Raw genomic sequence first — 24,379 nt, forward strand, 5'->3', positions numbered from 1 at the left:
AAGGAGGAAGTGTATCTTTGGGGGATGGGAAGGGGGAGTGTATCTTTGAGGGATGGGAAGGAGGGAGTGTATCTTTGAGGGATGGGAAGGAGGAAGTGTATCTTTGGGGGATGGGAAGGGGGAGTGTATCTTTGAGGGATGAGAAAAAGCGAGTAATCTTTGAGGGATGGGAAGGAGGGAGTGACTTCGTGGGAGATGGGAAAGAACATATGAATAAGTGAGGGATGAAAAAATTGCAAGAGAATCAATGATGGATGGGAGAGAGCGAGTGAATCCGTGATGGATGGGAAATGCAAGTCATCATTTTAGACTGTTATTTTTATGTGAAAGACACCAATTAACATCCCCAATGTCAAATTCCGAACAAAGTCTAGGCTGATCCGACATAATATAACATTTTCTTTAAAGAAACACAATCTGTAAAGAATATCCCATTAGTCAGCCGCAATCATAAAAAAGCAATACAGCAATAAATAGCGAATTATCCCCGCTGCAACGGGCGAGGAAGGTCGTTTTAAAGAATAATACAGAACCAAATGAAACGGAATGGGAGAAGATAAGGCTAAAGCCGACATCTGACGAGTCGTTCTAACAAATCTGGAATATATGTGGAACTGGTCATTTAGATGTGACAGTATCCCTACAAGACATGTATTGAAGATCAGAGAGAAAGTAAATTGAATCTTAGAAGAGATAATCCCTTTTGCGTGATTTTATTCAACGGCATGAGCTGATTTAGGCATTGTAGATGAGATAGAAGTTTGCATATATAAACTGAGCATGTCTTTAAAGGGGCTAGACGCCAAATTGGCAAACACATTATGGAACAATACAAACCTATAATTATCCATACGAGGCCTGTAATACATCATTGTACATGATTAAAGGAATATTTTGTCGCTGTATTAGCTGAGTTTACGCGTTTAAAAATAGCGTATAGTGTGTATATTTAGCATGTAAATGTCACGTGATTAGTACCGATACATATACTGACGCTATTTTTAAATTAACTGAGACGTGGAAGACAAACAAAGTAAATTTCAAATTGAAAAAAACCGCAAAAAAGCGAAAGATGCATATGTCGTAAGCGATGTGATACATCAGTAAGTTAGCTTCAATGCGTTGTACACAACGATTTCAATGTTATGTAAGTTTTTAACAATTTTTTATTTTTTTTATTTGCAATTGTATCATCTGGTGTCTAGTCCCTTTAACGATATGATCAAGTGACATTGACATTAAAATTGAGTAAGGAGGGAAATGAGTGTTTTCAAGACAAACTGATCACCCATTCATTCATTTGAGTAAATCAGTTGCATAATTCACATTTCTTGAGCTGAACTAACTTTTAAAAATCAGTATATCAAGTTTAAATGTGAAGCATTAACAAATGATTCAGACTTAGGTACACAAATAAAGAAGTTACATTTTGTAACTGCATCATTTTTAACGAACGTTTAGCATAGCATAACTTTATTGTTACCTTCTTTAAATAAAGTTATTATTATTATTATTATTATTATTATTATTATTATTATTATTATTATTATTATTATTATTATAGCCGCCAGCTATGTTAAACGACATTGCGGTTCAGTTTTTATTGAAGATATAGTGAACTGATAATGCATATAGTGTTGAAATATATGTAAAAGTGGTTTATGGGTTGTTGTCCATTGTTTTATAATTTTTCATAGCACAAGCTTTGGTGGCCATCTTGGACGCCATTGTGAATTAAGCAACGAATTTGCCAAAGTCCCATTCCCTTATCAAAACGTACGAACATAATATGTGAAATAGTCTGGGCACTTTCATCTCAGAAATGGGGACTAAGAACCCAGACATGGTTGTCAAATGTGAATATACATACAAATTTCAGCGATATTAGCCAACTACCAGCCAGTGTTATAACATGGTGTCAGAAGTCATGGTGGGCATTTCTAAAAAAAGATCAGCATTGAATTAAAGACATAATCATGCTATCAAGTTTAGACTATTAATAGTTTTACATGTTTCAGTGTTATCGGCCAACTACCAGCCCGTATTTAATGACGCCGTGTCAGAGGTCAAGGCCATCGCGGGGTCAACTGCCGTGCTGCCGTGTACGGTAATGAACAAGGGCGAACACACGGTAAGTTATCTTAAACCCATAAATATCTTTGTACAAAGTGCATTTTGCTGCATCTGCATAAGCGCTAACCTTGTCTGTGCGGTTTCTCCAAATTTAATTAAGTGCAACCCTTTTCTCTAAATTCTGCCAATTTTGAAGGAGATTGTGTTTTCTCATTTGAGGTACGTATATTTGATTATAGTTCTAGTAAACAATGCTAGAATCATACTGCAGTTAAAATACTAGTTTATGTACGTTCATAGTTCGCATGTTCAATCCAGGGTCACAAAACATCTTAGGTTCATTCTTAACTTACATCATTTTCCTAAGTCAAGTATCTCATTCGTCATATCACTCTGTTAACATTGTCTTCCTTTGTTGTTTTTGTTTATCCACGTGTTTAGTTTAAATACCAGTAAACAATATCATGTGACCAAAAGAAAAAGTAATCAAACGAAGCATTAGGTCAACATGCATTATTATTTATTTATGTGATATTTTCACTAGTAACTTAGTTATTAAACATTTGCTAGGCAATTAAACCATAATGTGTCACTAGTCAAATAACCATTTTGTAAATGCAATGTACATGTATGTGTCTGTTCGTCGTTGTGTTATTTGTAGTATTTTGTTGAAATGTTTGATCAATTGTCATATTGACCTATTTCAAACACATCGTCTGTATATACTTTTTCGACGAATAAACGTTCTTCTTCTTCTTCTTCTTCTTCTTCTTCTTCTTCTTCTTCTTCTTCTTCTTCTTCTATGTTATTATAACTAAATAATATCTAAAAAACTTTATTCTCATTAATGTTATGCAATGTCCATTATTTATTTATATTAAAAACAAGATTGTAACCGTGTATTTAATAGCAAAAAGTGCAAAAATATTTAATGATTGGTGAATGGTAAAAGATTTACTGTGGTCTACTGAAGTCTCATAAGGTAGAAATACCGTGTTTTATGCTCATTTCTTTCAAATTTAACTCCGTATCCTTCATAAGAACCATTGTTTTCGACTTTTATTCATCATTTTTGGAATATTAAAACAATAATATTAATTGTGGTAAATCTTCGTTGGGAGTAAGAGTGCATCTTTAAGATGTTCTATGAATACCAGCCGTGGTCGCACTGCATACGAACTAAATAATATCTAAATTACATTTGTATTTTAAAAACTGACATAAGATGTTTTATAAATACTGGCCTAGTCCAGTTTTTCTTTATTTTTTGAATACCGTATTTTTTAAAGTATAATTACGTCACCCAATCATTCTAGAAATGGATTATTTGTGTTATTTCTAAGATATTCAAGCCTTTTTAAAATCTATTGAATATCTCTGTACAAAGTGCATTTTGCTGCATTTGCGTGATCATCTCGTGTGTGTGATTTCTCCAAATTGAATTAGGAACAACCCGTTTCTCTAAATTCTGCCAATTTTGAAGGCGATTGGTGATGTTTTCATTAAATTTAAGGTACGATTAAAGAATGCATATATTTGATTATAGTTTTAGGAAACAATGCTACAATCATACCGCAATTAAAACTGTTTTATTTTCGTTTATAGTTCGAATGTTCAATCCGGGGTCGCTATTCATAAAACTCTTAAGTTCATTTTTAACTTTAAAATTCCTAACTTAAGAATCGTTCTTGGCCGGTATTCATCAATCATTTCTTTGCTTACGCCATGTTCTAAAGTGTAGTATCTCAGTGATCATTTGTTAAAATAACTTAATTATGTCTAAAGTACCTTATTTTCATTAGTTTTAAGCAATATACATTTTGTTTTTGTAAAAAAAACGCTTGATCTTTTCTTTTAAATTGAGTATAAAAAATTAGGAGAGATAAGATAAGATAAAAAATGACTTGAGCATTTTTATGAATACCAGCCATGGTCAAACTGTATTATAACTGAATAATATCTAATACTATAAACACTGTCTTAAGATATTTTATAAATACTGGTCCAGTCCAGTTTTTATTTATTTTTTGAATACCATATCTATGATTAAAGTATATTTACGTCACCCAATCATTATAGTAATGGATTACTTGTGTTATTTCTCAGAAGTTCAAGCGTATTTAAAATCTATCGAATATCTCTGTACAAAGTGCATTTTCCTTCATTTGCATAGTTTTATTTACGTGGAAATCTCGTGTGTGCGTGGTTTCTCCAAATTGAATTAGGTGCAACCCGTTTTCTCTAAATTCTGCCAATTTTGAAGGCGATTGGTGTTTTTTTTCATCAAATTTGAGGTACGATTTAAGAATGCATAAATTTGATTATAGTTTTAGGAAACAATGCTACAATCATACTGCAGTTAAAAAACTATTTTATGTTCGTTTATAGTTCGTATGTTCAATCCATAAAACACATTAAGTATCTCATTGGGCCGGTATTCATTAATCATAAATTCATTTCTTAACTTACGTCATTTTCCTAAGATAAGTATCTCACTCGTCATATGTTATTATAACTCAATAATATCTAAAATTTATTCTCATTAATGTTATGCAATGTCCATTATTTATTTATTTTTACAAAAAAAGTTGAGTATAAAAAAACTTAGGAATTCGTCTTAAAGCTGCACTCTCACAGATTTGCCATTTTTACATTTTTATTTTATTTTTTTGTCTTGAAAAGGGCAAATTTTTGCGTAAATATCCGCAAACCAATAATATAAGATTGCTGACAAAAAATCAGATCGCAGATTTTGATATTTCAATTCGAAAATTAATGTTTTATAAATGCATAAAACATCAATTTTTGAACTTAAGTATAAAAATCTGCGATCTTATTTTTTGTCAGCAGTCTTATATAACTGGTTTCCATGGATTTTCGCAAAAATTGGCTCTCTCCAAGACAAAAAATTAAAAAGTTGTCAAAACGTTCAATCTGTGAGAGTGCAGCTTTAAGATAAGAAATGACTTAATATGTTTTATGTATACCGGTCATGGTCGAACTGCATAGGAACTGTATATTACCTAAAGTACTTAAAAAACTTACTTAAGATGTTTTATATATACTGCCCAAGTCTTTTTTTAATATTATATCTATTTAAGTATATTTACGTCAACCAATCATTTAAGTAATGGATTACTTGTGTTATTTCTCAGAAGTTTAAGTATTACTCACTTATACAGACCCGCGGATAACTATATGAGCCCGTCTGAAAACGTCTCCCAAGCCGTCGTCTTTTAATATTCTCTTGACACGAAATGAATTACTTTAATCCTGGCCAATATGAGAACTTATATTATATTACTTACAAAACTTGTATTTCGGGAAAAACGCGCGTCTCTTCAATAATATGAGAAAGCACGTCGCACGAGGGACACGATGAAATAAGCCTGTCCCCTGATTTCCCCTGGGAGTGCCTCTCATAGTTTCAACAACGCTTTCCTATCGTGCGGAACCTTCCAACCAAAAGCATTGACAATGTTGCTCCTTTGAGCCAGTGCAGTTGTCGAATATTCACTTCCAATATTTCATAGCGAAATCTGATTAGCTTTCTATGCCGAGCCGACTAATTGTAAGAGAATGTTCCCGGTTCCCTCTTGGGCGTCGAAAGAACCAAATTACACTGTATATGTAACTTGAAATAAAACAGCACTATTTTCTGTACATAAATTTCTTTACAAATGTAGTTTAGTTATATGATTAGATTCAAATCTTATTAAACTTAAGAAACGGTTTGAAATTGGCAATTTCCTTTGGCAGAGACTCAAGTGTTAACTATGGTGATTGTCAAACAAATAGCAAGAAGTATGAAAGAGTTTGTAATGATCTTAAAGCGTGGATATAGTCCTATAGTTTTCTTAAAGTGACACTCTTATTCAAAATCAATACATACTCATGTATAACAAACATAAATGTGTGTCATAAATCTTCAACTTCTTACAAAATAATGCATTTATGGAAAAATATTAATTACTGATAACAAGATTGTAACCGTGTATTTAATAGATGAAAACGCAACAATATTAAATGATTGGTGTATGCTAAAATATTACAGTGATCTACTATCGTCTCATAACTTTAAGCTAGAAATGCCTTGTTTTCTGCACTTTTGTTTCAAATTAAACTTGGAATCCTTCATAAGAATCATTGTTTTCGACATCTATTTATCCTTTCTGGTATCTTTATACAACTATATTAATTGTGGTAAATCTTTTGTGGGAGTTATAGTGCATCTTTAATAATAATAGCACAAAGTATGGACGAGTTTTGAACATAAATTTGTAAGGTTCCTAAAGCGTGGATATATAGTCCTATGGTTTTCTTTATAATAATGGCAAGAAGTATTGACGAGTTTTGAATATCTATTTTTAATGTTCTTAAAGCGTGGATATAGTTCCATAGTTTTCTTTATAATTTTATATTCAAATTATTTTGCAACTCTATAAATCATTTCAGAAAGGAAAAAGAGAGTAATTACTTAATATGTATCATATGTCAAACATGGTCACTTTTTGTATGATATCAGGGATAAAGCTGTTTGTTTTTTCAGCGCCGGTCTGGCAATATTAGACAAAATAAAAGCACTCGCTCATGTTTCTGGGCTAAAAAAGTTTTCTCGGTGATGCATCTAAACTCACTTATTTTATCATTTGTTTACTCTATGATTTCAAACTTGCAGAAAAATAACAGTTATATTAAAATAAGTATTTTTGTTAAAGTCGGGTGCGAACCCACGCCGGTAAAGTCATGAAAAAAATGGAAAACCTTAACTACAAGCCCATGGATATCTTCAAAATAAGGAGATATTTTGACCTCTTAACAATACATTGATAACATCACGTGATAATATTCAGCCAACCAACCAGTCATGCAACAAAAAAACATGAAATGAGTGATTATAAGCGTTGTTTACGCTAATAAAATGTGTGGTCTTCAAAAACGATATATGAGCAAATATCATTTGCAAATAAAGGGTTTCACCTTTTGGTATCTTAGTTTTAATACTTTTAATGATTTGACACACTTCGTCATACAAAAAATTATATTTTACAAAATCATGTGCCAGTATAGTTAACATATTTTTAGGAACTGGATAATTACTCAAATTGTCCAGGGAGTGTAATGGACCTAGTCCAAACGTATCAATGTAAACCAATCGTCCACTATTTTTATCACATCACAGCTCGCAAGTGTATTCTAAAATATGATACAGTATGATATATGCAGATTTCCTTTTCTAAAAGTGTTTGTAATTTTGTATGTGTACCGACGTAAGCACTATACATAACAAATCTTTTTGTATGCGCCAGCATGTTCTTTGCACCGAAATGTAGTTGAAATGCTAGCAGATCTCAAAATATGAACACGTCCGTATCGGAAGAAAAACTTCTGGAATTACAATTCGTACTATGTTGAATCGGAATCGTAGCCAAACTGAAATAAAAGAGATCTTACGCGTTCTACATTCTCCGATTTTCGAAATATCTCCATGTAATAAAACTATTCGATGAAATATAATCATACTTACGTACGTACAAATGAACTAAAGGCACAGCTGCACAACGGAAATGTTGACAGCTCATTTTCTTTGCACCACCGATTAGAAATGGAGCGTCAGGTAGGCATGATATTGCAGTGGCACATTAAACCATTCTGATCTACTTCTTATGAAGTGACATGTACGTATGTGCAATACTTATTAAGCTCAATACGACACAAACCTTTACAGAATATTTTTACTAATTCAAATGGCATAGTGTCTGTAAACCCAAGTAAAAGGTCACGCTATTCGCAGGTGCATAATTTCCCTTGCTGAACAATATTCCATTCCAATTGCATATATATATGCGTAGGTGCAAACTATTTCAGATCTTTCTTTCCATAAAACAAGGGACAATGACCTATTTACGACGAAGTTAATTGTCATACAAACGACAGGTGCACACTTAAAAGTGGCGAATGTATTTTTGTGTACAAAAAGTACAACTTTAAGTTGCCTTCAATTTATTGTGACCTTCAAGTGATAAGCATACACATTTCAATGCACGGTGACTACGTATACTCTACATGCTAAAGTGGAAAATTATTGCCACCACCATCACAACTACCACCGCCACCGCCGCCACTACTACTGCTACTGCTACTGCTACTGCTACTGCCACTGCTTCTGCTACTTTTCGACTACTACTTCTACTACTACTACTACTACTACTACTACTACTACTACTACTACTACCACTACCACTACCACTACCACTACCACTACTACTACTACTACTACTACTATTACTGGTGTTGGTGGTGGTGCTGCTACTACTGCTGCTGCTGCTGCTGCTGCTGCTGCTGCTGCTGCTGCTGCTGCTGCTGCTGCTGCTGCTGCTGCTGCTGCTGCTGCTGCTGCTGCTGCTGCTACTACTACTACTACTACTACTACTACTACTACTACTACTACTACTACTACTACTACTACTACTACTACTACTACTACTACTACTACTACTACTACTACTACTACTACCTATTCCACTACCACCACCACAACCACCACCACCACCACCCAAAAAGGTTTATTCTTAAGACTTTGGTACTCGTAGCAACCACATTGAATGTCTGATGACAAATTTAAAACCACCGTTTTTTTTTCCTACTCACATTCCACATTACAAGTTGCGTGAACGTAGAGTTTATAATATTAGAACTATACCAGGATGTTGTCCTAATGCGGTATTTCTACTTCACATAAGAACAACATCCTGGTATAGTTTTAAAATTACACATGTTGTTTCGTTGCCATAATAACAAGTATCTATGCATAGTAAAAATAGGCGTAAATTATTCCATAACGGCCCTTTATAACAGCTTACATCGTTATCGAGGTGTTATAGCGTACGGTATTGTCTAGACGAATGTGCGGAAAGACAGACAGAAAGACAAAGCAGACTGACAGACATACACACGGAAGAAAGGAATACTCAAAGTCCCTCGGATGAAACAGAATTAATAACTGGATTTTTTTTTTCAAAATACGTTAAATTTTGCGATGAATCATCTGAGAATGTGGTGGAATTGCCTAGATCATATCAGACTCAGTTGTATCCAGATCATCACTCGTGCATATTGGTCTTATCAGATGTATTCTGTCCCCCAGGATAACATAATAACGTTTTATTTCTGAATGATTCGGTATTGTTCTACACACAATAACATTTTGATGATTCATTGTCAATAACGCTCACTAATCTATTGCTGATGACCACCTGTGAAATAACACACCCAGCAGACTTAAGTTATTTTGTAACTGTTCGCTTTATCTCTTTAAACATAAATGCCACAATCGCATACCTCTGGTTTAACTTTAAAATAATAGATCTCGTACCTTTTTACCTTTACATTTTAAAAACAAGATACCACAATATCGTTCCTCTGGGTAACCCTTCAAAGACTAGATGCCACAATCACGTACCTCTGGTTTACCTTTAAAAGACTAGACGCCACAATCTGGTAGCTCTGGTTTACCTTAAAAAACTAGATGCCACAATCTCGTACCCCTGGTTTACCTTTAAAAGAACAGATGCCACAATCTCGTACCCCTGGTTTACCTTTAAAAGACTAGACGCCACACTCTCGTACCTCTGGTTTACCTTAAAAAACTAGATGCCACAATCTATTACCCCTGGTTTACCTTTAAAAGACTAGACGCCACAATCTCGTACCTCTGGTTTACCTTAAAAAACTAGATGCCACAATCTCGTACCCTTGCTTTACCTCTGGTTAACCTTTAAAGACTAGACGCCACAATCTCGTACATCTGGTCTACCTTTAAAAGACTAAACGCCACAATCTCGTACCTCGGGTGTACCTTAAAAAACTAGATACAACAATCACGTACATCTGGTTTACCTTTGAAAGACTAGATGCCACAATATCGTAACTCTGGTTTACCTTTAAAAGACTTGATTCCACAATCTCGTACCTCTGGTTTACCTTTAAAAGACTTGATGCCACATCTCGTACCTCTGGTTTACCTTAAAATGACTAGATGCCACAATCTCGTACCTCTTGTTGACATATACAAGACTAGATGTCACAATCTCGTTTCTCCAGTAACCTGTAAAACGATAGATGCCTAAATCTCGTTCCTTCAGTAACCTGTAAAACAATAGATGCCAAAATTCCGTACCTTAATTTACCTGTAAAACAATAGATGCCAAAATCTCGTTCCTTCAGTAACCTGTAAAACAATATATGCCAAAATCTCGTTCCTCCAGTAACCTGTAAAACAATACATGCCAAAATCTCGTTCCTCCAGTAACCTGTAAAACAATAGATGCCAAAATGGTGTTCCTTAAGTAACCTGAAAAACAATAGATGCCAAAATCTCGTTCCTCCAGTAACCTGTAAAACAATACATGCAAAAATCTCGTTCCTCCAGTAACCTGTAAAACAATAGATGCCAAAATGGTGTTCCTTAAGTAACCTGAAAAACAATAGATGCCAAAATCTCGTTCCTCCAGTAACCTGTAAAACAATACATGCAAAAATCTCGTTCCTCCAGTAACCTGTAAAACAATAGATGCCAAAATGGTGTTCCTTAAGTAACCTGAAAAACAATAGATGCCAAAATCTCGTTCCTCCAGTAACCTGTAAAACAATAGATGCCAAATTCGTGTTCCTTAAGTAACCTGTAAAACAATAAATGCCAAAATCTCTTTCCTTCAGTAACCTGTAGAACAATATATGCAAAAATCGTGTTCCTTTAATAACCTGTAAAACAATAGATGCCAAAATCGTGTTCCGTTAGTAACCTGTAAAACAAAACATGCGAAAATCTCTTTTCTTCAGTAACCTGTTAAACAATACATGCCAAAATCTCGTTCCTCCTGTAACCTGTAAAACAATAGATGACAAAATCGTGTTCCTTTAGTAACCTGTAAAACAAAACATGCGAAAATCTCTTTTCTTCAATAACCTGTTAAACAATACATGCCAAAATCTCGTTCCTCCTGTAACCTGTAAAACAATAGATGACAAAATCGTGTTCCTTTAGTAACCTGTAAAACAATAGATGCCAAAATCGTGTTCTTTAGTAACCTGTAAAAAAATAGATGCTTAAATCTCGTTCCTATAATAACCTGTAAAACAGTAGATGCTAAAATCTCGTTTCTTCAGAAACCTGTAAAACAATACATGCCAAAATTTCGTTCCTCCTGTAACCTGTAAAACAATAGATGCCAAAATGGTGTTCCTTTAGTAACCTGTAAAAATCAGATGCTTAAATCTCGTTCCTTCAGTAACCTTTAAAAATAATATGGCCAAAATCTCGTCCCTACATTTTGCCGATTACACAGTCTGACATTTCGTTTCGTAGATGACTGTTTCACCGTTGAAAATGTTTGCTCTTTAACAATTCTCCTTTTCTACATGTGAATGTTATATCGACACAGTAGATATATAGTCCCCTTACACAATCTCGTCCTACCTACTTTTTCCTATAAAACAACAGATGCCACATTCTCGTTTCTCCAGTGTGTCTGTGATTTCTTATACTATTTTAAGGGACTCGATCATGTTTTTGGACCAAAAATTAGTCTCCTGGTAATGCATCTGAAAACAGTTATTTTACAATTATTTTACTCTATGATATTGAAATTGCAGAAAAAATACAGTTATAGCATAAAAAAGTATTTTGGTTTTAGTGGTGTTCAAACCCACGACGGGTGTCAAGAAAGAATAGAAAACAGTCGGCTATTCCACACGGCCACCGGGTCTGTAACAAAAGTAGTGGATATGTTGACATGTTAATGATACATTGATAACATCACGTGATAATGTCAATCAACCAATCACGCAACACCACAGCCGTATTGTTTTTTCAATCGCGTTACTCACGCTTATAAAATGTAAATTGTGGTCTTCAAAGACGATATTTAAGCAAATATTAACATTTCCTGAAGGGTTCCAGCTTTTGGTATTTTGTTTTAACACTCCTTATGATTTGCAACACTTGATTTCGTAATTTTTTAAAAAAATTGCATGAGCGAGTTACTTTAAACCAGTTTTTTTATAATTGCGGTACGAACAAACCATTTATACGTCTTCTTTACAGGTCATTTCCTACTGAATCACTTGAAATAGAATATATTGAAATTGAAAACATAAATGTCATATTTACTAAGTCTTTTTTTCAATTAACCAATCCTTTTTTACCGACAGTTACAATAAAGCCTTAACATTTCAGATAATATGGATGAACCCAAAGCGTATACTGTTCAGTAATGAGGACAAGATCGTCATCGACGACAAGCGGGTTGGCGTTATCAACACTGCACAAGGCGACTGGAACCTGCGCCTTGAACACGTGCGCTACAACGACAGCGGAGAGTACTCGTGCCTTCTCAATACAAAACCGGTCAAAATCAAACGAGTCTATCTATTTGTTCAAGGTAAAATTGATTTATATGTTGTTAATCATGTAAAATGTATGGTAATGTTTAGTAGCTTTTGCTATTTTCCGAATCTTTTAGATCATTGAATTGAGTTTAAATGGCTTTTGAAAATCGTGCTTGGTTGGTATTCAGAATAAAACTTAAGTAAATCTTATGGTCATACGTCATTGACTTCATTCACTTCATTGGTCAGTTATTAATAACCAGTTATCCGATTAGCTACATCGTTCTTAGATACAATTAAAATTAATATTTAATACCAGCCATTGTCTGCTTAGGCCAATATAAATGAATTGCTTGATTTTCATCCAATTTTAATTTTAAAATGGGGCAGGTGTGATTTTTCTTAGATGACTATTTCACCGTTGAGTATGTGTTCATGTTCTTTCTTATTGCATAAAGGACCATATACACGTTATTCTAGACCAACCACGAACTAGATCGCAACAAGTCTACTTTCTTAGATGTTATTCGTTAACACCGTAGTTATGAATAAACGCCGTTCCCGGGCAGTACCAGACCGATGCGTAAATACGGACCCTAGTTTAACATTTTTATTTGAGTAAATTAAGTGGCGGCTGAAAAAAAGGCGTCGGGCGGGGATGAAAATCAAGCAATTAATTTAAAGCCGCCTTGTTATATCCGATGTACAAGTATGTGGAATTCCGGATGCCTGGCGAGTCATGTGTGAGTGGTGACTACATATTCATTTGGTATGATTTGAACAGGTTTTATGAGTAGACTTGGGAAGAACATGTATGTTCTTTTGTTCAGAAACAAATGCTTCAAAAAAAGCTATTCTTGCGTGGAGAAAATGGAAAAAAGTCAGGACTACAGACTTAAGTACCGCAAATTGAAATCAGGTATCGTCAGATCTACATGTTGACATGACATGTTAAATGAATTAATGCACCGGGGTTACTTAAAGGGACAAACGTTTCTATTAGTTTCGAATAGTTCCAAATATAAGTCCACTTACTAAATACGGTTTTAAGATTGCAGGGTAAATGTGAATTTGAAAGCATTTCGAAGAATCCCAAATAAATCTTGACTGAAATCCACACGACATGCCCCCGCCCATGAGGACTTGAGGAGAAAAGATTCTTTTAGATAATTACGCAGACAATTGGAAATGAGTTGACTTAAAGACCCTGCCTAACTTATCTACTACACATAGTCAAAACGTCCTCGTCCAATATTGGGTCTCATTTAATTAACTAAACACTAGAAATACATTTGGGAAGTTAAAGCAAAGCTTATGTATCCTTGTTCATCAGTTACTGTTATGAAACTAGCTAATTGTATACATATACCACACTTGTCTTGAATTCGTTTTATCAAACCAGATGCTTTTCTATAAATGGAGTATTACCAATTAACCATCATATGCACAACATTTGTAAAATTCATCAATTTACACTACGTATTATTAGGTAATGACAGGCACTTATCGGTTCAAGTTTTGGGCCACTCAATAGATGTTTTCGAATCGATTTGTATTGCCTGTGCACAGAACGGTACAAAAAGTAAAATCACGTTTGCCGCGCCAACAGACTTTCAACGCTTTCAACGCTTTCATTTCAATTAAAATAAGGAGCAACAATATATACTTCAATAACTTTATATATAATTAATTGTCAGTCGTTTATTTCACATTTTATCAACAATACCTTTTCAAACGATAACAAAATCATATGGAACATTTAATATGATCGTCAATGGCCATATAACATTGCAAACGTATTAAATTGTTGTAAATCGGCTATCGCAGAACGGTGTTGGGGAGTACCAGTGTTACGGGTTCAAAAGTTCAGAACCAATCCTTATATCAGGATCAAGAGCTTTTATTTTCAGAATAATGTACCGGTGTAAAGAATGTTTTTTTGCTCGCATATTTGTATTAAAACAGTTTGAAGTACCTAAATAATTGTGTTGTGAATAACTACAACACAATTATTCAACAGGGCTTTAAGCTCTTTAACCCTGTTTGGGCTTGGAACCCTCATACTTAAACAGATCCCGGCTTTTTTCAGGATAAAAATTATCAGCCGCTGTTAGAACCCCTTCAGTTTTCAATACATAGATGTTAGTGTATTTGGTTTGTTAATGTGAAGATGTTAGCGTATGGGGTTTGGCACTATAAGGATGTTAGCGTAAGGGGTTTGTCAATATTAGTGTATGGTGTTTGTCAATGTAAATATGTTAGCTTATGGGGTTGGCCAATGTTTAGATGTATGGGTTTGTCAATGGTAAGATGTAAGCCTATGTGGTTTGTCATTTTTTTAATGTTAAGATATGGGAGTTGGCATTATTAAGATGTTAGCGTAAGGGGTTTGTCAATGTTTAGAAGTTAGCGTATGGCGTTTGTCCATGTTTATATGTTAGCGTATGGTGTTTGTTATTGATTAGATATTAGCATATGGGGTTTGTCAATGTTTAGAAGTTAGCGTATGGCGTTTGTCCATGTTTAGATGTTAGCGTATGGTGTTTGTTATTGATTAGATATTAGCGTATGGCGTTTGTCAATGTTTAGATGTTAGCGTATGGAGTTTGTCAATGTTTAGTTGTTAGCGTATGGCGTTTGTCAATGTTTAGATGTTAGCGTATGGTGTTTGTTATTGTTTAGATATAAGCATATGGGGTTTGTCAATGTTTAATATTTACACCTCAACTTCCATTCCTCAAATGAACTGCCTTTCGGCAATTGCGTTCATCAATCGATGAACGCAACATCTTCGGTTATGTTCGGATCGTAATTCATTGCATAACAATACACATGAAAGCTATTGATCTTGTTATTGGTTGTATTGTGTCTGCAGGTCCCGTAAAATATAGATCAACATTTTTAAACGTGTTAGTTAATTATATTTTAAATATAATGGTTCCAGAAGTGTTTCAATTTTACGTTTTAAAGTGATTTCAAGTGGTTGATCTTTTCCCGCGTTATTGTGACTTCATTTGAAAAAAAATGTTTCCGGTTATAGTCGGGTCGTTCTTTTTACAGAATGGGTAAGAACGGATTACTTAAAGGTTTTCTTAAATGAAATAATTTTTTTTTAATAATTCTTGAATGAAATAATGAACTATTTGTGTAAATATAAGGAATGAATTGCGGGGTTGATGTCATTATCGGGGATATGAACGCAATTGGGTTGGTCAAAGTACGCGTGGAGTCCTTCGGACTCTACACACATTGACCAACCCAATTGCGTTCATACCCCGATAATGACATCAACTCCGCAATTCATTCCTTAAGAAGTTAGCGTAAGGCGTTTGCCAATGTTTAGATGTTAGTGTATGGCGTTTGTCAATGTTTATATGTTAGTGTATGGCGTTTGTCAATGTTTAGATGTTAGCGTATGGTGTTTGTTATTGTTTAGATATTAGCGTATGGGGTTTGTCAATGTTTAGAAGTTAGCGTATGGGGTTTGTCAATGTTTAGAAGTTAGCGTATGGCGTTTGTCAATGTTTAGATATTAGCGTATGGTGTTTGTTATTGTTTAGATATTAGCATATGGGGTTTGTCAATGTTTAGAAGTTAGCGTATGGGGTTTGTTATTGTTTAGATATTAGCATATGGGGTTTGTCAATGTTTAGAAGTTAGCGTATGGGGTTTGTCAATGTTTAGATGTTAGCGTATGGGGTTTGTCAATGTTTAGATGTTAGCGTATTGGGTTTGTAAATGTTTAGATATTAGCATATTGGCTTTGTCAATGTTAAGATATTAACATACGGGGTTTGCATATTTGATGTTATCGTATTTTTTATTAAAACAAACTGCACTCATCATTCGAACTTTTTCCCTTCACAGTACCGGCACACATATTGAATCAGGAGTCAAGTCGAAATATGGATGTTGAAGAAGGACGCAATGTAACGCTACAGTGTAAAGCTACTGGTGTCCCCCAGCCTAACATCACGTGGTTCCGGCGACCCTTCATCGCACTGGAGAGCAAGGAATGTATGTTCAGATTCAATTGGTATAATGGTGGTTTATCATTAATATTACTTATTGGTCAATTTAAAGGGACCAGACACCAGATGATCCCAAATTCTGCAAAAACAGTATTTCCTCAAAACAAACATGGAACTATCAATACGAGCTAGTTATTATTTTACTTGATTAAAATAATGTTTTATCGCTGCCTCAGCTGAATTTACACGTTAAAAAACGCATACTGGTTTCCCAGTTTATAGTATGTATTTTTAGCATGTGAAGGTCCAGTGATTTGTACAGACACATATACCAACGCTTTTTTTTAAATTAAATTTTACTGGGATTTACGTCGTATCGATATTGTTGTGATACATCAGTGAGTATGATTCAATGCGTTGTACACAATTATATCAATTTTATGTAAGTTTTTGACAATTTTATTTTTTTCTTGAAATGGTATCATCTGGTGTCAGGCACCTTTAAATATCGGAATAAAGAAGTGGCAAATCTTCCTATGGATATCTGTCTGGTAGAGATTGGGAAAAAGAATTGTCGTGCATATGCTTGTTGCTAAGACAGTCCATGGATGATCGAGGTCCGCGCTACAATAAAGCCTGGTTGTATAAAATGAACACAGGGGCCATGATTACAAACAACCTCAAGTCTCACTTGAAAAGAAAACAAATGTTATTCTTCATTTTATTGTAACTATCTTTCTAGATGAGTTCTGATGATGAAATGTTTAATGAATAATATTCTTATTTGAAAGTGTACAAATATTTACATTTATTTTTGTGAAACGTATAAAATATCGATGGTTCGTTCTAATGCAATACATCTGCTAGTCTGTTCGATACCATTGGCCCTAGATTACAGTGGTTTATAAGCAACACTGAATGCAGGACTAGTGTGGTATAGGTCCGTTTACAGATCTGAGTCCAGAAGGCGAGAAGCTGCACATCACGGACATCCAGCGGTTCCAGGCCGGCGTCTACGTCTGCCTTGCCTACAACGGCGTCCCTCCCGCTGTCACGCGGGAGATGGAGGTTCACGTGCAATGTACGTTAATGTTTTATATACCAATTATGAAACCATACGCAATATATATATATATCACAAAAAATGTAGTCTGTATTAGAATCTAGTGCAATATCGCTGCATTCCATTCTGCGGACATCACGTCATAACATAAATCATAGCGCGATGTTAAAAATACGTCATAAAACGCTAGTACGTCATTAAAATGACATTTATTATGAAAACAGATGTCCTTTAAATGATTTAACCAGTAATGTATTTAATAACAATATTTGTTCTGCATTTTTATTCGGAATGTCGTATTCGACTCTCGTGTAACTTTGCATATTTCAATTTCACTATGAATGCGCCTCGTGAAATCCGAATCAGCAAAAATCAACTCGAGAAAAATACAACTTCCTTGATCAAAACGAAGTTCTAATAACCCTATTCCGGTTTTTGCAGTTCATTACTATGAGTTTTAAATAGCCATGCATTATTATTCAAAAAAACATTTACAACATTTTTGTATAGCTATTGCCTCGTTATCATGCATTTTATTTATTTTTAATCACTATTTTATCAACCAAAAGTCACGTAGGGCTGTGCGACGACATTTTACAAGCTCTTGTCATGAAATTTTAACCACGATCGTATTTTGGTTTAACAATAAATTTATTAATACTTGCTGTGTTTGACAAAATGAAGTGTTTCATATGATTTTAAGTGCATACAACTATACGTGCTTTATTATCTTTCATATGACTTTAGGTGCACACAACTGTGTGCGCGTTATCATATTTCGTATGATTTTAGGTGCATACCACTATATGTGCGTTATCATATTTCGTATGATTTTAAGTGCACACAACTATATGCGCGTTATCATATTTCGTATGATTTTAGGTGCATACCACTATATGTGTGTTATCATATTTCATATGATTTTAAGTGCACACAACTATATATGCATTATCATATATCGTGTGATTTTAAGTGCACACAACTTTCTATGCGTTATCATATTTCGTATGATTTAAAGAGCACACAACTATATGTGCGTAATCATATTTCATATGATTTTAAGTGCACACAACTATATATGCATGATCATATATCGTATGATTTTAAGTGCACACAATTATTTATGTATTGTTCAACGTCAAGGTACTAAGTGACAGGCCGGGTCGAACTTGTATGGATGAAGGGAAAACGTAACACAAGCTTTGAACGAAAATAGGGCAATGCGTTATCATATTTCGTACGATTTAAAGAGCGCACAACTATTTGTGCGTAATCATATTTCATATGATTTTAAGTGCACTCAGGTTTGTGCGCGTTATCATATGAAATATGATTTTCAGTTCACATAACTGTATGCGCGTTATCATAATTTATCTGATTTTAAGTGCATACAACTTTATGTGCTTTATCATATTTCATATGATTTTAAGTGCACACAACTATATGTGCATAATCATATTTCATATGATTATAAGTGCAAACAACTATATGTGCGTTATCATATTTCATATGATTCTAAGTAAACACAACTATATGTGCTTTATCATATTTTCAGACACACCTGTAGTCAAACTATTGAACACAAGGCTGGGACAAAGCCTAGGAAAGGAGACTATTTTAGAATGCAGTGTCACCTCATATCCTAGGGCCAGAATTGCTTGGATCAAGAACGGAATGTCGATAAAACACAGCTATAAATATCGTCTGGAGCTGTATCCGGGCAACCATAATACGTACATTCTAACGCTGCAGATAGTGACCATTAATGTCCACGATTACGGAGATTATACGTGCGAAGCTGAGAATAGGATGGGAGCGGAGAGAGCGACAATGACATTATATGGCTAGTATTTCTGTAGAATCGTGGTCATAAAGTTGTTGCATTTGTGCAGAAATAAAACATACGTCCGACCTTGTACTTAATGGCTTCCTGACAGAAGCACTTATTCGAACAAAATGTTATTTAGTGACAACACTCTCGCGCATCATTGTGCCAACGAGAATGACTAAATATAAGTTTTTATGCCCCCCCCCTCGAAAAAGAGGGGGTATATTGCTTTGCATTTGTCGGTCGGTCACTCGGTCCGCCGGTACACCAAAGCTTATCCGAGTGATAACGCGACAATTCCTGGACCGATTATCAGCAAACTTCACATGAAGGTTGGGCCTGACCAGTTGACCACCTGACCCCTATTGATTTTAGTCATCGGGTTTACGGTCAAGATCACAGTGACATTTAATTTGGAAAATTGTCAAAGCTTGTCCGAGTGATAACTCAATAATCCCTGGACCTATGGCCATCAAACTTGACATTTAGGTTGGGTGACCAGTGGATGACCCCTATTGATTTTGAGGTCATTAAGGCAAAGGTTTAAGTTACAACAAATATTGGTCATTAAATTTACATCATATTTACGTATTCCCTGCTGCTAAAGGGATACATGTTTATCTGTAGAGATCAGTCATCCTCTGAACATGATAAAAAAACTGTAATTCTATCCCTACACTTTTAATGGTCATAATCTTTAAGTTGCCTGAAAGGCATCCAACGTCCAAATATTCTTTACAACATGGCGCTCATCGAGGGCATAATGTCGATCAAACATCTCTTGTAATAATTTATTTCACAATCGTTGTAAAATAAATAAAGTTTAAACTAAAATATCTGCAATAGCTTAATAACGTCGTAAAGAAACATGCAGTTGTATAGTTATTGCACTGAGGTGACAATGTAGTGAACAGGGATAGGAATGAACATGCTGTTTTCAGTATCTCTGTTGAATGCCTGGAAAGACAACTACCAGTTGAATAATCTGTGTATTTGTTAGTAGGATTACCTCCCTTATATCGTTTTTAGCGAGCTAACTGTCTCTATGGCACACCAATAACTATTGCTAACAACGACAATAAAAGCATTTGGTTTCGACCCATTTCAACTGCAACAACCAAGGAACGTTCATTTTTTAAAAGGCCTATTACCAATAATAATAATAATGATAATGATAATAATAATGATAATGATAATAATAATAATAATAATAATAATAATAATAATAATAATAATAATAATAATAATAATAATAAATATTAATACTAATACTACTACTACTACTAATAATTATAATAATAATAATGATAATAATAATAATAATAATAATAATAAAAAAAAAAAAAAATAATAATAATAATAATAATAATAATAATAATAATAATAATAATAACAATAATAATGATTATAATAATAATAATAATAATAATAATAATAATAATAATATCAAAGATTGCTAACTGTAAAACCTTCTTTATTTGAGCAGAGTACAAAGACCCAACTCCTAGTCCTCCGCCGACCACTACCACGGCTGCACCGCGCAGGAAGACAAGCCCAATGTTTTTACCCGGCTACGACTACTATGACCCGTATATGCCAGGGTACCAGAACAAACATTATGAAATTCAGTCGGTGCTTGCAGACGGCGGTCAACAGTATGACGGTAAAGGTTACGATGGTGCTCCATTTCCAGACAGACAAGGTATTTCTTTATATTGAATGCTTCAATCTCACAGATTTTATAACTTTTTTTTTGTCTCAGAATCAGCTATTTAAGCATCAATGCTTTCAATTACGTCATATAAGATAACTTACACTATATCAGAACTCAATTGTTTGGAAACTTGCCGAAAATCTCATTTTTCTTTAAGCGTTAGAAACACTTTTAGCAATAAAACATTTTTCGAAAGTAAATATTAAAAACTTTTATCAGAAATCTTATATCACAGGATTTCAGGCATATACGTAAAATTTAGCTCATTTGAAGACAAAAGAATGAAAGTAGTCAAAATGGTCAATCTGTGAGAGAGCATCTTTAAAATTAAAATTTATATTTTATACAAACCTATTATATCTGTAAGCCGATGATCGTAAGCTGGTAAACATCGCCAACATTTTCTAACGTGGGTAAAAAGTACACACATACAACTTTGTTGAGAGTGGCCTAGTGGTATAGGTGTCTGCCTGTCACACTCGCGGGTCTGGGTTCGGTCCCCACCAGTGTTGCCTCTATCTCAAATCTCAAAATGGACACCAGTTAAGGTTTCTTCCAAGGAAACGGACTTGATTTTGATTCTATACGCTCTCAGCTTTCGTCACAATCGAGCTAAAAGAGATCAGTATAATCTAAAAACCAAGAGAACCAACCATTTGTGGTGCTCGAACGTACAACCTCTTGCGTGAATTTCGGACACATTTAATGTACAACTAAAGTTGACTGTAATCCTCACCTGTTCAGTTGACATTGCGCCGAATGTTCGGAATTTTGTTAAAATAACAACGTTCTAATGGCATTGTTGTAAACTTTAAAAGGGGAAATATTTTATGATGTTCTCATATGTTTGCTTAAAACAAGTGCAGCAGAAATATCTGTATAAACTCTTGTTAGATATACTGCAGACCACAAGTGCATCCATTAATCTTCCAATGCAGCAATGATTTTAGAGTTAACATCGATCACCTAAACAAAGTTGTTAACTTTAAAAAGTTCGAAACAATCGGTCTGTTTTGAAATATAAAAGTCTATGAAGACAACGTGTCTGTAGAATCTTCGATAAAAAAATAACGATTATATTTTTGTTTAAAAATATTTCATTGGGGAAAAAGTACACAGCAAGATGTAATATTATATTCTATGTTCGGGATTGGAACGGTGGAATTTAACAAAATTCGACATCAGAACAGAAATTTGATATCAATATAGCAAATAATCGTAATTAAAACATCGACATAAGCGAAATTGTTTTATAAAGAAACAAAATCGACGAGTTTGTGACCAGAGAAATAAGTCCGACTGGACTTACCCGAACATCGAGTTCACAGAGTTAGACATAACGGCATTTCACGTTGTATATGATATTCTTTCAGGTTACATGAGAGACGGAAGCCACAGAGGTGGTGCCGCCCCGATGTCCGGTGGTATGGGCTACATGGTGGCTCTGAGTCTCCTTCTTTTTCACAATTGTCTAAATTAATTCAGACGACTTGAATTATCACTTCAGTGAAGCGGATATTAAGTGACGAAGTTTGCACACGAACAATAACTTGAAGTGCTTTTTTTGGCTACTTGTCATGTGTATACGTGCACTCATGCCAGCCACAAACATGTCGACCGATACAAAACTTGGAACAGTTTACCTGTAAATGGTTAAACTAATTGTACATTTTTACTTTTGTACAGAATGTTTTGTTCTTATTTCTTCCATAATTTATGTGTTGGTGAGTCATAAGTTTAATAGTTATGCAAATCGAAATCAAAAGAATGCGAATGCTTCCACTTTATAGATGTATGTTTGCCCAAAGGGTGATGTAAATGTTAAAACAAAATGTAAATATAATGACTATTTTCTTGTGGTGTTCTGTCCAATAACCTCATAACCGATAATTGTCATGTAGGTTGGCATAAATCCTTTCTTGAGAAACCTTGGGGTATCAATTTCCCCAAAATACAGAATTAAAATCCTCGCCTATCAACATAAAGCACAAAGCATATTTGTCTATTTCCCTGGATAGAAATCCAAGAGAGAGGCCAATGGACCATGTACCTAGATGGGCTTGAACACACACCCTGATTATCTTAAATAATCTTAGTCAGGGGAAGAATCAAATGACCTACAGGGGTTCTCAATTGTGTCACCACGGGTCACAAATCCAAGAGATCATGTCCCTAGATGGGCTTGAACACACCCTGATTATTTTAAATAATCTTAGTCAGGGTGAAGAATCAAATGACCTACAGGGGTTCTCAACTGTGTCACCACGGGTCACAAATCCAAGAGATCATGTCCCTAGATGGGCTTGAACACACACCCTGATTATTTTAAATAAACTAAGTCAGGGTGGAGAATCAAATGACCTACAGGGGTTCTCAACTGTGTCACCACGGATCACAACCGATGTAAACAAACTTTCAAGTGACGATAATTTGTAAATAACTTTTTTCACAGAAAAAAATATGAAAATATTTCTTTGCCTATTAAAGATAAACGACTATGCTATTTTCTGCTTCATCATTTGTGAACTAGATTTGCTTGTTTTTAAAAGATGCAATCCTTGGCCAAATTTTCAGCGTTGCATCGTTGCATTGTTGCAAAATTCCGTCAAGCTAACATTTTGGCCAAGGATTCCATCATTAAAGTCTAAATTAGTTCGCACGTGTAAAAGCAGAAAATAGCTTAGTCTTTTATAGGATGAGAAACATTTTCTGTGACCCGTGGTGACCCATGTGAGAACCCCTTTAAGTTACGTGATTCCTTACCCTAATAGTGCAATAGAAGCAAGTGTTTTCGATGCTTTCTCATCGGGGGCCTACCTATTCGTAAAACATCTTAAGTCATTTCTTAACTTATGTCAATTTCTTAAATATTTTAAAATCATACTTAAAGAAATATGAAGGCAACGAAAATAAAGGAATTCAGATACTATACTTAAGTAAATGACCTAAGTTTGGAAATGATTTAAGATGTTTTATGAATCTGTAGATCATGGTTGTGCACGAGCCGTTTTTGGGCAAAGACAAAAAATATTTCATTTATTTTTGTTCCAATATAGTTGAGCATACCATGTTTACTACTCAAGTTTTTCTATGGATGGCCTACAACCTGTCCACTTTGAAATCTGAACTTTAAGGGACTAGACACCAGATGGTCCAAAAATCTGCATATACAGTAGTTCCTCGAGACAACCGTAGGATTGTCAATGTGTGCTAGTAAACCGATAATACATAGAGGATTTTTGTTTATTTCAGTGTAAGATCGTATTTTATTTCACGAGTGTCAAAGAAAAACATATTTTCACGAGTGGCGAAGCCACGAGTGAAAATGTAGTTTTTTTATG

At 34.6% G+C, this 24,379-nt stretch overlaps 1 protein-coding gene across 1 annotated transcript in view; it reads left to right on the forward strand.

Annotated features, from left to right (window-relative positions):
* LOC128241549 (opioid-binding protein/cell adhesion molecule-like) overlaps positions 1–22,893 on the forward strand; it is a 50,951-nt gene extending 28,058 nt beyond the window's left edge. Inside the window, exons 2-8 of the mRNA XM_052958553.1 lie at positions 2,019–2,131; positions 12,311–12,515; positions 16,330–16,479; positions 17,386–17,514; positions 19,052–19,339; positions 20,811–21,026; positions 22,412–22,893. Of these exons, the coding sequence (XP_052814513.1) occupies positions 2,019–2,131; positions 12,311–12,515; positions 16,330–16,479; positions 17,386–17,514; positions 19,052–19,339; positions 20,811–21,026; positions 22,412–22,518 (1,208 nt within the window). The 3' untranslated portion in view covers positions 22,519–22,893. The remainder of the gene's footprint in view (positions 1–2,018; positions 2,132–12,310; positions 12,516–16,329; positions 16,480–17,385; positions 17,515–19,051; positions 19,340–20,810; positions 21,027–22,411) is intronic.
* The last annotated feature ends 1,486 nt before the right edge of the window (positions 22,894–24,379 follow it).

This window comes from Mya arenaria, chromosome 7 (assembly GCF_026914265.1).
Source record: "Mya arenaria isolate MELC-2E11 chromosome 7, ASM2691426v1".
NCBI classification, from domain to species: Eukaryota; Metazoa; Mollusca; class Bivalvia; order Myida; family Myidae; genus Mya; species Mya arenaria.